The 12,785-nt window shown below is 42.2% G+C and overlaps 1 protein-coding gene across 3 annotated transcripts in view; it reads right to left on the reverse strand.

Annotated features, from left to right (window-relative positions):
- Nucleotides 1-3,821: 3,821 nt before the first annotated feature.
- The window catches only part of GKAP1 (G kinase anchoring protein 1), a 31,859-nt gene continuing 22,895 nt past the window's right edge, over nt 3,822-12,785 (reverse strand). For 2 of the 3 annotated variants that reach the window (XM_018566357.1, XM_018566356.1), the window contains 3 exons: nt 6,964-7,034; nt 5,294-5,371; nt 3,847-3,999 (listed from right to left, as the gene is read on the reverse strand). In XM_018566357.1, coding sequence (XP_018421859.1) covers nt 3,952-3,999; nt 5,294-5,371; nt 6,964-7,034 — 197 coding nt within the window. In that variant the 3' untranslated portion in view covers nt 3,847-3,951. Of the gene's footprint in view, nt 4,000-5,293; nt 5,372-6,963; nt 7,035-12,785 lie in introns of all 3 variants that reach the window. The other variant, XM_018566355.1, reaches the window with a different exon arrangement.

Consider the following 12,785-nt stretch of genomic DNA (forward strand, 5'->3'; position numbering starts at 1 on the left):
AAACTTGCGGGTGTAAGTTCCTAAATACAAAAATTTGGCATTTGGGAACTTATGCGTATGTAAACACTGGTAGAGGCGTTTACGTTCCCGGCGTAATTTATGCTGTATGCCTGTACGCTTGTATTTATGTCTGTGTGCATGAGCCCTAATGCCTACTGGGATAATACACATCACATATCAGGGAGGCATTACTTTCCACCATTCATAGACAAATGTGTAAACAGACGCGGTGCCAGATCTATTTGTGCATGTATGAAATCTGGTGCTGCATCATTGGGGGGCCTAGCTGCAAGAACCAGGAAGAGACAGCTAGCTCCCCATGATGTAAGATGGCGGCACGGGACGGCACCTGTAGCTGGACAGCAGTGCGGTGGAAGAGGACACCACTGGATCCACTGGGCTTTTAAATATATTAAAATAGAATAACAACAACATCAAGCTACGGGACAAAAGATGGCCATTTTCAATGGGATGGTAAAGTTCCTCCTTAATCGTGAACTACAGTACTGGCCTGGTAAACATTGTACTAGAGATGTCCCGATACCACTTTTTTTAAGACCAAGTACTTCCCCTCAGGTACTTGCCGATACCAATTACCGATACTTTTTCTTAAAGGGACATGTGACATTTTTTTTCTAAAACACAGACTGATGATTTTAGGGCAGTTTCTCACCAGGGCTAAGTACAGACTGAACACATGTCCCCACAGCAGAACACATGTTCCCTAGGTAGAATAGTATTCTGCTTGGGGGACATGTATTCTGAGAATACATGTCCCCCAAGCAGGATACATGTCCCCAAGACAGAAAAGTACTCTGCTTTGGGGACATGTATTCAGAGAATACATGTCCCCAAAGCAGGATATACAGGTGAAACTCGAATAATTAGAATATCGTGCAAAGTTCATTTATTTCACTAATGCAACTTGAAAGGTGAAACTAATACATGAGATAGACTCATTACATGCAAAGCAAGATAGTTCAAGCTGTGATTTGTCATAATTGTGATGATTATGGCTTACAGCTCATGAAAACCCCAAGAACCCCAAATCCACAACCTCAAAAAATTTGATTATTACATGCAATCAATAAAACAAGGATTGTACATAGAACAATATCAGATCTCTGAAAAGTACAAGCATGCATATGTACTCAGTACTTGGTTTGGGCCCCTTTTGCTGCACTTACTGCAATTACTTTTGCACGATAGTCTAATTATTCGAGTTTCACCTGTATGATCCCAAAGCAGAACACATGTTCCTAAGGCAGAATAGTATTCTCTCACCAGGCTGTGTGTCGATCTCACCCGTGGACATCTGCATTGGCTCTGCGGGCACTCCACCTCACTGGCGATGTCTAGCCAACTATCTACGCTGCTGGGCACCCCAACTTTCATCCATCTACCGGCCCAGTCCTCCCAGTCAGTGTGCAGCAGGAACCCCCAGCTTCTAGCCCTGGGGCGGTAGTTCCGTCCCCGGGGCTGTCCATGGCTGTGCCTGTGCCGGGAAGGAGGACGAGATAAAGAACCGTACAGGCACTGCCATGGACAACTATCTGCACAAGTGCAGGAACTCGGACGGCCGCTGCTGTTTCAAACTTTAAAGGGCCAGTATAGGCCTTAAGAATCAAGGCATTTTCAGAAGTACTCTGAAAATGCCTGGTATCGGCCCCGATACTAGTATCGATATCTGGACATCCCTACATTGTACCATTACGAATCCTTAAATATAGTTTAGACAACTAGATTAAACCCCACTACAGCCAACCAGAAAGACCAGGAAAGAGAGCCTTGTCTACTTTTTATTTCCAGCTATGTGCCTATTGGGGAGATCCCCATCACTTCTTGTCCCAAAATTTTGACAATGGGAACAAAGACAAATTCCTTTTTAGTAGTATGATAAAGTAAGAACTTCCGACAATGTTTTATTGCATTGTGTGCCTTCCTCTGCTGGAGACTATTGCCGCCCCTGTTTTTGTACAGTTGTCACAGAGACAGAAAGTAAAAGGGAAAATCGTAATGAGTCACAGATTGAAACACAGAGACAGAAAGTAAAAGGGAACATCATAATGGGTCACAGACAAACAGAAATCTGGCAGAGCTCCATTCCTCACACTGTCCAAAATGAAAAATGTCATTTGTCAGGACTTAAGGTGCCCACACAGCTTGCGATAATCGTACGATAATCGAGGGAAATTCCGCGATCGTATAAGTAACGCAAGGTGTGTGCGAACCGTTTCTACTGTACGGTCGCCCGACTTTAATCTTAGGAACATGTTTGAAAATCCACCGGGAATTGTACGATAAGGTTTGGGTCTGTCACTGCATACTTGTTCATTAAAGTAGTGTGTACCAAAGGAGTTGTATAGAGGTTCAATGTGTGAATAAATTATAAACATATATATATATATATACATATATATATTAGTGGCATTGCGTGGCAATACCACTGTGTTATGTGGCCTCAAAGCGACCCAGGATTCTCAGCCAGAGGGGCTGAGTGGCTCCCGGAAGAAAGTACATGTACCAGGAAAGAACTGCCTTTTCGTTCCTTTCCTTGTTTTCTGGATCCTAGTTGGGATCCTGGAGCCAGGAGATTTAGAGCTCTGGGTGGGACGAAATCTTCAGTCCTGGGTCCGTGGGTTAGTAGTGACCAGCACCTGTGCACATCCCTCATGAAGAGGGTGCTGGGATGTGTTCAGGGCCCCACCTGTGAGTCAGGAGAACTCCACCCAGGAGTCAGTGGAGGCCAGTGCAGCAGGGAACTGCGGGTGTGTGAAACCTATGGTGCAGGTTGGCATGTTACTGAGAGTTGTCTGGAAATTATATTGAAAACAAACATTCAAACAATAAGAACAGTCCATGTTTCAACCAGTGAAAAATCAAAAAATTGAAAAGTTCAGATTCCATTCCACATCCCAGAGTGAGAAAAAACATATAAATCATGTGTTTTAATAATCCAGTGCTTCACTCCGTGATCTCCTTGTGTCAAAGATTCGCTCTCCAATGGATATACACTCACCCCACACGTCGGCCATATATCAACAGCCAAATCACGCTTCAGTGTTATAGAACTCAGCGTCCTCCTTCCTCGAGATCCCTTCGTTTATATACGCTCATCATGGATAACCCCATTTGTATAAGCTCTCCCCCACTGTCTACTGTGTGTTCCTTGATAGCTCTCCCCTCACTGTCCTCAGTATGGTCCATGTCATATATGTGCCTGTTAATTGCACTCTCCACCCCAATCTCTCTCTGTAATAATGTCTTCTGCATTCAGCCCTACACTTTGTGGCGTGCTTTGCTCTGTACGACTGTGCACAACATGGCTGTCTAATTTATTTGTCAAAAACATGAAACCGAGACTCTTACCCCCTTGCTATGACCAGCTCCAACTCCACCTTTATATAGATAGGAGACTAATCTGCCTTCCTAACCATGCTCTGTTGCTATCTGCCTACCTCTGTCATCAAAAGCATCCAATCTGCTTTCCTCTCCCACTGCTTCAACCCCACCAAAAACAATCAGACTAATCTGCTTTCCTAACCATGCTCTGTTGCTATCTGCCTACCTCTGTCATCAAAAGCATCCAATCTGCCTACCTCTCCCACTGCTTCAACCCCACCAAAAACAATCAGCTGGTTGATTATCAGCTTCTGGTCCGCTTCCTCTCTTGATATTCACTGAATTTTCTAAAGGTCGGCAAGTTACTGAACCCTTGGCATAGAGCTGTGCAGCCTCTGTGTAACTCATACCACAGTCTAAGAATGTAGGACACGTAGTTCAAATTAGTGTATGCTAAAAAAAAAATCAAGTATTTTTATGGAAGAATAAGTTGTATTTATTCATGAAAAACTAATGTATGGCATTGGAACAGCAGTATTTCAACTCTGCAGAAACGTTAGTGCTTTTTACAAAATGCTCTTTCTCCTCCAGTGATAAGGAAATGATTCATTATCGTCCATGGTCAGGTTCAGAATTTCTTTTACCTTTCTTGCCACCCTGTTGGGGAAAAAATGCTGAGCCGTTATTTAACCATTCAGACTCCTGATATTTTACATGATAGCTTTGTAAATCAAGAACAGAGATGAGTTATGTTTAGCGAATAAGTAAGGATAGAAGGTTCTTGGATTCTAGGCTCAGGCAGTTGACAATAAGACCCATCCTATCAATCAACTGTCAAATGCCATATCTTCATGGGCAGTAGAGGCTCTGGCATTTGACAGCTGATCGACAGGGGTGGGGCTTCAAGCGGAGGGAGAGCTTAATCTCTATTTTTGCAGACATTCAAGCTCCATAGACAGCATGGGCCCTGGATCCAAGGGATTCCACAGGAATAGATCTGAAAGCCAATAGTTACTTGCAGTCACCACACAGTGCCAGTACATCAACACTGTTATTATCCTAGAAACATTTTAAGCCAGGCCACATTCATTTTTTTATTTTCCTGTCAAAACCCAGCTCCAAATCGCGCAGCCTCCTTCGCCAGCAGTAAATATTTAAAAAATGCTAACATGTATATCTAAATTTCTGGCGTCTTTGGCCGTTTACGTGACGAGCAGGGTCCTTCTTTTTCTCTAGAGGAGGTTGTATAAAGTCTCCATACATAGAAGTGACTATTCAGTTTAGCTGGTTAGCCTATCTGGTTCAGCCTGAAAGTGACCCTTTCCTTTGCCTATGTGGGCCAAAGTAAAAAGGTCACTTAACTCCACCCCCCAGCAACACATACCTTTCCATGCTCCTGTACCACGTCATTCTGCCGTCAGGAGTGAAAAAAGAATGCCCTCTTCTCTGAGCAGGTTTATCAGAACTTACATGAGGGTATGGACTCCTTCCTTCTAGCACTAGGCCAATTTAGAGGCACCAGCTTTCATTGTTGAGAGAGGATGAGGGATGCGCATGCTCATGTATAACTGGAAGTGCTTGCCCGCTGATTGGAGTAGCAGGAGATTAACGGAAAAGTGAGTATATGGTGTGGGGAAGGTGGGGGGGTTTAGTGACCTTTTTCCTTTTCCCTACACGGGCCAAAAACAGGTCACTTTAAAAAAAGAAGACAGCAAATTGGATCCTGCTGCTGGTTACACAGCAATTGGGATCCACCAAAAACTAAAATTGCTCACAAGCTTGAGCAATTCTAAGAACGTTGCACTAAAGTAGTATTATATTATTTATTTTAGCTAAAATTACCTTTCAATATAGTAACATTTTATGGCTTTTTAAATGATAGTTGTCATTTAAGCACTCTATTCTACCATTTCTTAAATAATGTATTAATGAAGCATTGTTGCATACATACCTGGTATTTCACTAGCTCTGCTTGTAAAATCTTTACTTTCGATCGTTCTTGCTCTAAAGCAGCATGCAGAGTGGTGACCTAGAATTTGAAAAATATACACTGACACAAGGAAAACAACAGAAATACAGAAACAAAACCTCTAAGAAATTAGCACTGACAGAACAATAAATGGTCTCTGCTGGAAAGTTTTGTGATGTAATTAAACATGAAACCTGTGTAATGAAAACTCAGGAATATGTGCTCTGCAGCAGAATACATTCTAAAAGATGCACACATCAGTGAAGCATATTCAGTGGAGAGCAAGATATATTCAAATGCTATTATGTGCCTGCCACCTGTCCTATTATTTTAGCATATTTAAAAGGGTATTACACTAGATACATTGTCACATTTATATTCCTGTTTTATCCAAAACTGTCCTTTTTGGTTGGTCGATATCTCTCATAGTGTAACTAAAACAAGTGTTTTTATTGCTCTTAACAGGTCAGACCATGCAAACCCGATACTACTACTTTGATTTAAAGGGGAACTGTGAGGCGAGTGAAAATCACTCGTAGTTCAAGCCGACGTGTGACAATGAAACTGTCACACGACGGTTTAATAGATTGGGAAGTGAGCGAACACATACCGTTGCTTGCTCACTTCTCGATCATCTCTCTGCAGATTCCCCCCGCTCCGATCCTCCAGCGCTGACTGGCGGAACGGACGGGTACAGCTGGCTTTGCTTCTAGATAGAGCCAGCTGTCATTCAACATTGTCGGGATCGGTCCCAGCTGCGGCGGTCTCCGTATACCAGGAGCTGTAGCTCGCAATATACCGGTACTGAGCTTTGGCCAATAGATACTTTTCTTTCCCTTGCTGCACTCCTTACCGAAAGTCCCTTGTAATGGGGTGGGTGCTCGCAGTGACTGTGGATGGCGCCGCAAATATCAGCAAAATTTAAAAATGTCACCAGCACACCAGAATCCTTTTAAGATAGCAGAATGTTGATTTATTTGTAGTTCCTTGTCAATGCCAAGCCTGATGAAAGGACCGTGCGCGGCCCCTAAAGCGCTTGTTTATATGACAAGGAACTTCAAATAAATGAACATTCTGCTATCTTAAAAGGATTCTGGTGTGCTGGTGACATTTCTACATTATACTGAGCTTTGGGTCACGGGAGGACACTAGTATATGTCCTCCCATGGCCCTTAAGAGAACTATGGGGAAAAACACTTACCCCATAGTTCTCTTTTAAATCAGCAGAGTTTGAGGCGTTCCCCCATTCCATGTTGGATTTCTTTTAGTTGATATTAATGAGTGCAACAGAAGTGGGAACACTACTGATGTAGCAAGAAGTAAGAGACCCCAATGTAGGGAAGTGAGCCAGGAAAAATGTTCAGCAGATCGTGCTGCTAGAATGAGATATAAGGAGCTAGCAGGTGAATTTTTGCCACCAGGCACCACTCTGACGTGGACAGCGAATCCATTCAAAAAGTATACTCAATTAGTGAACCACTAATAAAACTGTAAGAAATCTACCTCAAATTATCTTTCCCCAGTTTCATCTTAACCTTACATATTTTATAACTTGGTGTACTGATTCAGCAGAAGAGAAGTAGAAAGTCCGCCGCAGATTTGACCACGGGGTTTTCACAGAGTAACCCATAATGTAATTTTGCTAGACTCACCTGTAAAGTTAATTCATGTTTAATGGTCAGCAATTCATCAACTTGTAAGAGGATTTCTGCTTTGTCCTTCACTGAATTTAGATAAAGAAAAAAAATCAGGAATATCCGTCTAGTACAACAGGTAAGATACAAAGAACAACTTGTTCGTATTATTATTATACAGGATTTATATAGCGCCAACAATTTGCTCAGCGCTTTACAAAATAGTGGAGACAGTACAGTTACAATACAATTTACAGTACAATACAGTTTCAGAACAATAGGGTTGGGAGGGCCCTGCTCGAGAGAGCTTACAATCTAGTAGGAGGGGCAAGTGATACAAAAGGTAATAATTGTTTGGCTTGAGTTATTGGAGGAAGTAAAAGGCAGTTATGTTGAGATGAGATAGGCTTCCCTGAAGAGATGAGTTTTTAAGGATCGCCCAAAGGTGGGCAGCGTGGGAGATAGGTGGACAGAATGGGCTAGGGTGTTCCATAGGATGGGGTTACTCTGGGGAAGTCCTGGAGGCGAGCGTGGGAGGAGGTAATTAGAGAGCAGGAGGTCTTGAGAAGAGCGGAGAGGACGGTTTGGGTGATATTTTGAAATGAGGTCAGTGATGTAGATTGGGGCGGAGTTGTGTATGGCTTTGTATGTTGTTAGTATTTTGAATGTTATTCGTTGGACAAATGGGTGCAAGTGGAGGGATTGGCAGAGAGGGGCGGCAGACACTGAACGGTTGGTAAGGTGGATGAGTCTGGCAGCAGCATTCATGATAGACTGAAGGGGGGATAGCCTGCTTAGTGGTAGGCCAACAAGGAGGGAGTTACAGTAGTCGAGACGAGAGATTACAAGGGAGTGAATTAGAAACTTTGTGGCTTCATTTGTTAAAAAGGGGCGTATTTTGGAAATGTTACAGAGGTTGAGTCAAGGATTACACAGAGTACCCTGGCTTGATGGGAGGGGTGGATCGTAGTGTTGTTGATTGTGATGGGGAAGGAACACGGAGAGGAGGAAATATTATAAGCTCTGTTTTTGAAAGATTGAGTTTGAGGTAGTGGTGTGACATCCATGCTGAGATGTCAGTGAGTAGATTTGAGATACGTGAAGAGACAGAGGGGGTGAGTTGAGGAGTGGAGAGATAGATTTGGGTGTCATCGGCATAAAGATGGTATTGGAAGCCATGGGAGGCTATCAATTGACCCAGGGAAGAAGTGTAAATAGAGAATAAAAGGGGCCCAAGGACAGACCCTTGTGCGACCCACAAGGGAAGAGGAGAGGAGGTGGTAGAATTGTAGGCGACACTGAAGGTGCGCTGAGATAGGTAGGAGATGAACCATGAGAAAGCAGAGTCTTGGAGGCCAACGGAATGGAGTTTATTAAGGAGAAGCGGGTGGTCAACTGTGTCAAAGGCAGCGGAAAGGTCTAAAACTATGAGTACAGAGTAGTGGCCATTGGTTTTAGCCGTTAGTAGATCGTTAGTAAGTTTTAGAAGGGCAGTTTCAGTGGAGTGTTGCAAATGACAGGGTACATCAAATAGCTAAATTAAATACAGCAACTACAATTTAGAAGAAGAGCAACAATAAGTAATGGAACAGCATAAAGTAACCTCGATTTCCAGGCTGTCAACTATAAAACATTATATAGTAAAAAGCAGAACCATTATTTTACTGCATGACAAATTGTTCATACTTCTAGCTGGAACTTGAATGGTGGTGTGAACGAAAGCATGTTTTATGATGTTTTTGTGAAAATCAAACTACAGAACCATTTTTGCAAACATATCATACGTTACCCATAGTAGAGATGGATTACATTGGTAAATATACACTGAGTGGCCAGATTATTATGACCACCTGACGTTTGTAGGCAAATAAGCTATAATTAGCTATAATTTTGTGCTGAAGTTGCTAGAGGGTCAGACCATTATAAATAGGGAAGCAGGTTGTTTACCACGACAGTAGAAGTGATTTTTTCTGAAGATATAGGTAAACAACGCGATTTAACAGCCTTTGAACGTGGGATGATTGTTGGCGCTCTGAGCCATGGAGCAAGTATCAGTAAAACAGCAGAATTCGTTAAATGTTCAAGAGCAGCTGTTGTTAAAGTGTTTAAAGACTGGACTGTCAGCCGACAATCTGGGTCTGAACGTGCAAATTGTGGCCGTCAGCGACTAGTCAATGTTAGGGCAGAACGGAGAGTGGCAAGACTGGTACAAGACAACAGAAGGGCAACAGTGCAGTGTCAGATTCCTCGCATCACCTTTCAACATCTCGTGGAGTCACGAGGCGGCCCAACTAAGTCATCTCATGGCCCAACGAAGTACTGATGGGGTGGTCATAATAATCTGGCCACTCATTGTACATACATTTGTTTTTACATATGAAGTCCCACAATATAACAGACTATTGTAGGTTTAGGGGAAAAATCCACATCTCTATTCTTTCTTCTTTGCCTTGTTGCGAATGATGAGGTATGTTTCTAATGTAACTCATGTCAATTGAAAAGGTTGAGCCTCTGTTAGGCCTCTCTTTATGCATGATTCATGTGAGCTGACTGGTTAGCTGTTCAAAACAATACTTTTACACTTTTGCTTGTGTCAAAAGCAAATAGGCTGACATTCTAGAATGTATACCTTTCAGGACTTGACAATAACTAGAAATAATATATGTATATATTTTTTGAAAGATTGTTTATGCATACAGTTTAGAATAATATTGTATATACATTGGGAAACCATACATACTGTTACAAATGCAGTTTGTGCTCCCTAGTTAGTAGTGCTACTTATTAACTGTTTTAGATTTGCCGATACTAGTCCAGTCCATCCTCAATCCAATAACAAAATGTCTACTGACTCTTTGCTGTTCCTCTTGTCTATTTATCCATCCAGCTATCACTTGATGGAAATAATGCAACTTCTTGACCAGAGATAACTTATTTCTGCCGTTTTTCAGCAAGGATGCAGATTGGGCTCACTTGACCTAAAACAGCCAACGGAGCAGGCATGTTGAATGGTTCTTTTATGGGTTGTGTTAAGCCATCAACTTTTGTTTGTGTTCTATAGTTCAGAAAGTATTGTGATGTGTCACCTGCACTCCATACAGTGATTACACCTTGTTTGATAGACGTGGTGCGTGATAACACAGATGACGCAGTGCTTCCCAAGATCATAAAAGGTGAAGATCACCAGCACTCAACGAAAAGCATAAAGTTGTTTGCTTTTTATTGAAGTAATGTCACAAGTGTCATTCAGCCAACGTTTCGGGACCATGCAGGGTCCCTTCTTCAAGGCGACCTAGTGACAACAGCACAGTTACCGCATATTTATAAAACTTACAATTACCCTAAAAATATATATATATAGGGTAACTGTACACTTGTCACTAGGTCGCCCTTAAGAAGGGACCCTGCGTAGTCCCGAAACGTTGGCTGAATGAAACTTGTGACATTACTTCAATAAAAAGCAAACAAACTTTATGCTATTCGTTGAGTGCTGGTGACCATCTTCTATACTTTAGAGAGGCTATGCTGCCATAGCCAATTTCTCAAAACAATATTTCAGAAAATATTGGAAAATGAAAAAAAATACAACCCTGTATAGGAAACACAATCTTGAAGATACTCAAGCATATGATCTTTACAACTGAAAGCCAAAATGTCTACTCACGTATACAAATTGGATAGAAGAGGAAATCCTCCGCACACCTTGCAGCAATCAAGGCCTATGAAGACAATGGTGCTTGTAGTGATGAACACGGATGGCACCGTGCAGACACAATATAGGAAAAGGAATCACTAGCACTCCAACATGTCCATTTATTGGACATAGACGTCACACAATCACAAGAGCCAACGTTTCGAGGCCACGCAGGGTCTCTTCATCAGGGCATAAAGAGTGACCTGATGGGAGACCCTGCGTGGTCTCGAAACGTTGGCTCTTGTGATTGTGTGACGTCTATGTCCAATAAATGGACATGCTGGATTATTCTACTGAGTGCTGGTGATTTATTTTCCTATACTCGCGTATAGGTTTACTTTAAAGAGACCCTGTACCAACTTAAAGCAGACCTTTACATGCAAAAATCAAATTCTACTAATGCATCCTTTTATGAATGAGGAGTGAGAATAACAGACATGTCAGGTGTAAAATGCTGTGATTTTAAAATACTTACACTTGCAGAACATTCATTTCTCGCTTTGAAAGGGCAAAATGACTTCAGTTTGCCAAAGCAATGCACACTGGAATTGCCTTGTCATCATCTCAGTGAAAGGCATTTTCCTCCCCTGAGATGATGTGCAAGGTCACATGTCCTAGTCACATGTGCCAGATTTTCGGGAAGTAATAGAACTAGTAATCTGCCCTTAGTAAACATGGCCACTGTCAGAAGACTGGGAAAGAAAAGAGAAATAATGTATGCAAAGAATACAAAGCCTGCACTTATCTAGAAGTATGTGTTTGTAGATTGTCATTACTCAACATTTCTAAAGGTGTCTTTGTTGTTATTTTAAATATATGGGTAAAGATCCGCTTTAAAACTCCAGGCACAGCTTGTTTTAGGTTTTTATCTTTTAATTGATAAAAATACCATTAACATGCAAATTTTTTTAATTACTTTAGGCGTTGTGCATTGGAGCGGTGTCTGATCAACAGAAGTTCCAGTGCTGTTCCCCTGTCTCCTCACTGCTGTGCCATGCACAAAACACAAATATCATCCATCATTTGCTGTGCTTTGCGAATGGCAAAGAAGAGGTAGGGGGGCAAAGGAACAACAATGAAATTGGTGCCCATCAAAGACATGATTCCGATTCAGTGGGAAGCTGGAAGTGTCACTCCTGCTGTACATACCAGTATAGCTCATTGGAGCCTAAAAACAAACAAAAAAAGTGAGAGGATTAGCGCAACTCTTAAGGGGGGGGAAAAAAAAATCAAACAAAACAAAAAAACAAAACCATACAGAGGGCTGTGCCAGGAATTGGGCCTTAAAAAACTGCAGCCAGAAAACAAAATCACAGAAAAGTATTTTAAATGGTTACATGTGGGGTTTTCATTTCCACAAATTATATTTTTTGAATACACTTGCTATGTGCCCTTGAATTTCCTACAAAATTGTACAACTGCAGGCCCTCCCCTCCCACCTCGCACATCATAGCCCTCTCCAATTCTGAAAGTTTCCTTGCTGGCCAGCTCCTCCGCTTTCCCCTCTATTTCCTACATGACCTTTTATGTAACAGCCTGGGAAGGAGAAGAAAATATTGAAGAAAGATACTGTAAAGTGTAACTTGAGTGACAGTCCCGAGTCTGCTGGCCTACGAACATCACATCCAAGATGGTGGAACCCAGCATCTTTTTCAGGGCTTTTGTATGCATACACAAGGGAGAATTTTACAGGCAAAGAAAATGGCTAAAATAAGTTAAATGCACATATAATCTTATTAAAAAGTTTTTGTTAATATGAATGATCTGGAGCAGTGTTTGTCCTTTTTTCTAGTCATGGCACACTTCAAACGTATGCAAAGTAGAGTACCCCAGTCTAAAATGATCTCCTTTCACATGAGATTACCCCTTTCAAATCAAGAGCCCCCCTTTCACATAAGAGATCCCCCTTGACATTAGAGCCCCTTCCTTTGATATCAGAGCCCCCCTTTGCATCAGGGTCTTCAGTGCCCCCTTCTCATCAGAGTCCTACCATCACATCAGGGTGCAGCTGCAGCAGCATGGCAAATGGTGGGAGATGAAGCAGGCCTGGATAGAGGCAAACTTCTGTGCTTGCCTTGGGGCTGGTGGTTGACCCATGGCACTGTCCGAACATTTGTCAGCCTTGTTGAGAAAGGCTGGCCTGTAA

Source organism: Nanorana parkeri, unplaced genomic scaffold, assembly GCF_000935625.1.
Source record: "Nanorana parkeri isolate BGI_ZX_2015 unplaced genomic scaffold, ASM93562v1 scaffold941, whole genome shotgun sequence".
Taxonomy (NCBI): domain Eukaryota; kingdom Metazoa; phylum Chordata; class Amphibia; order Anura; family Dicroglossidae; genus Nanorana; species Nanorana parkeri.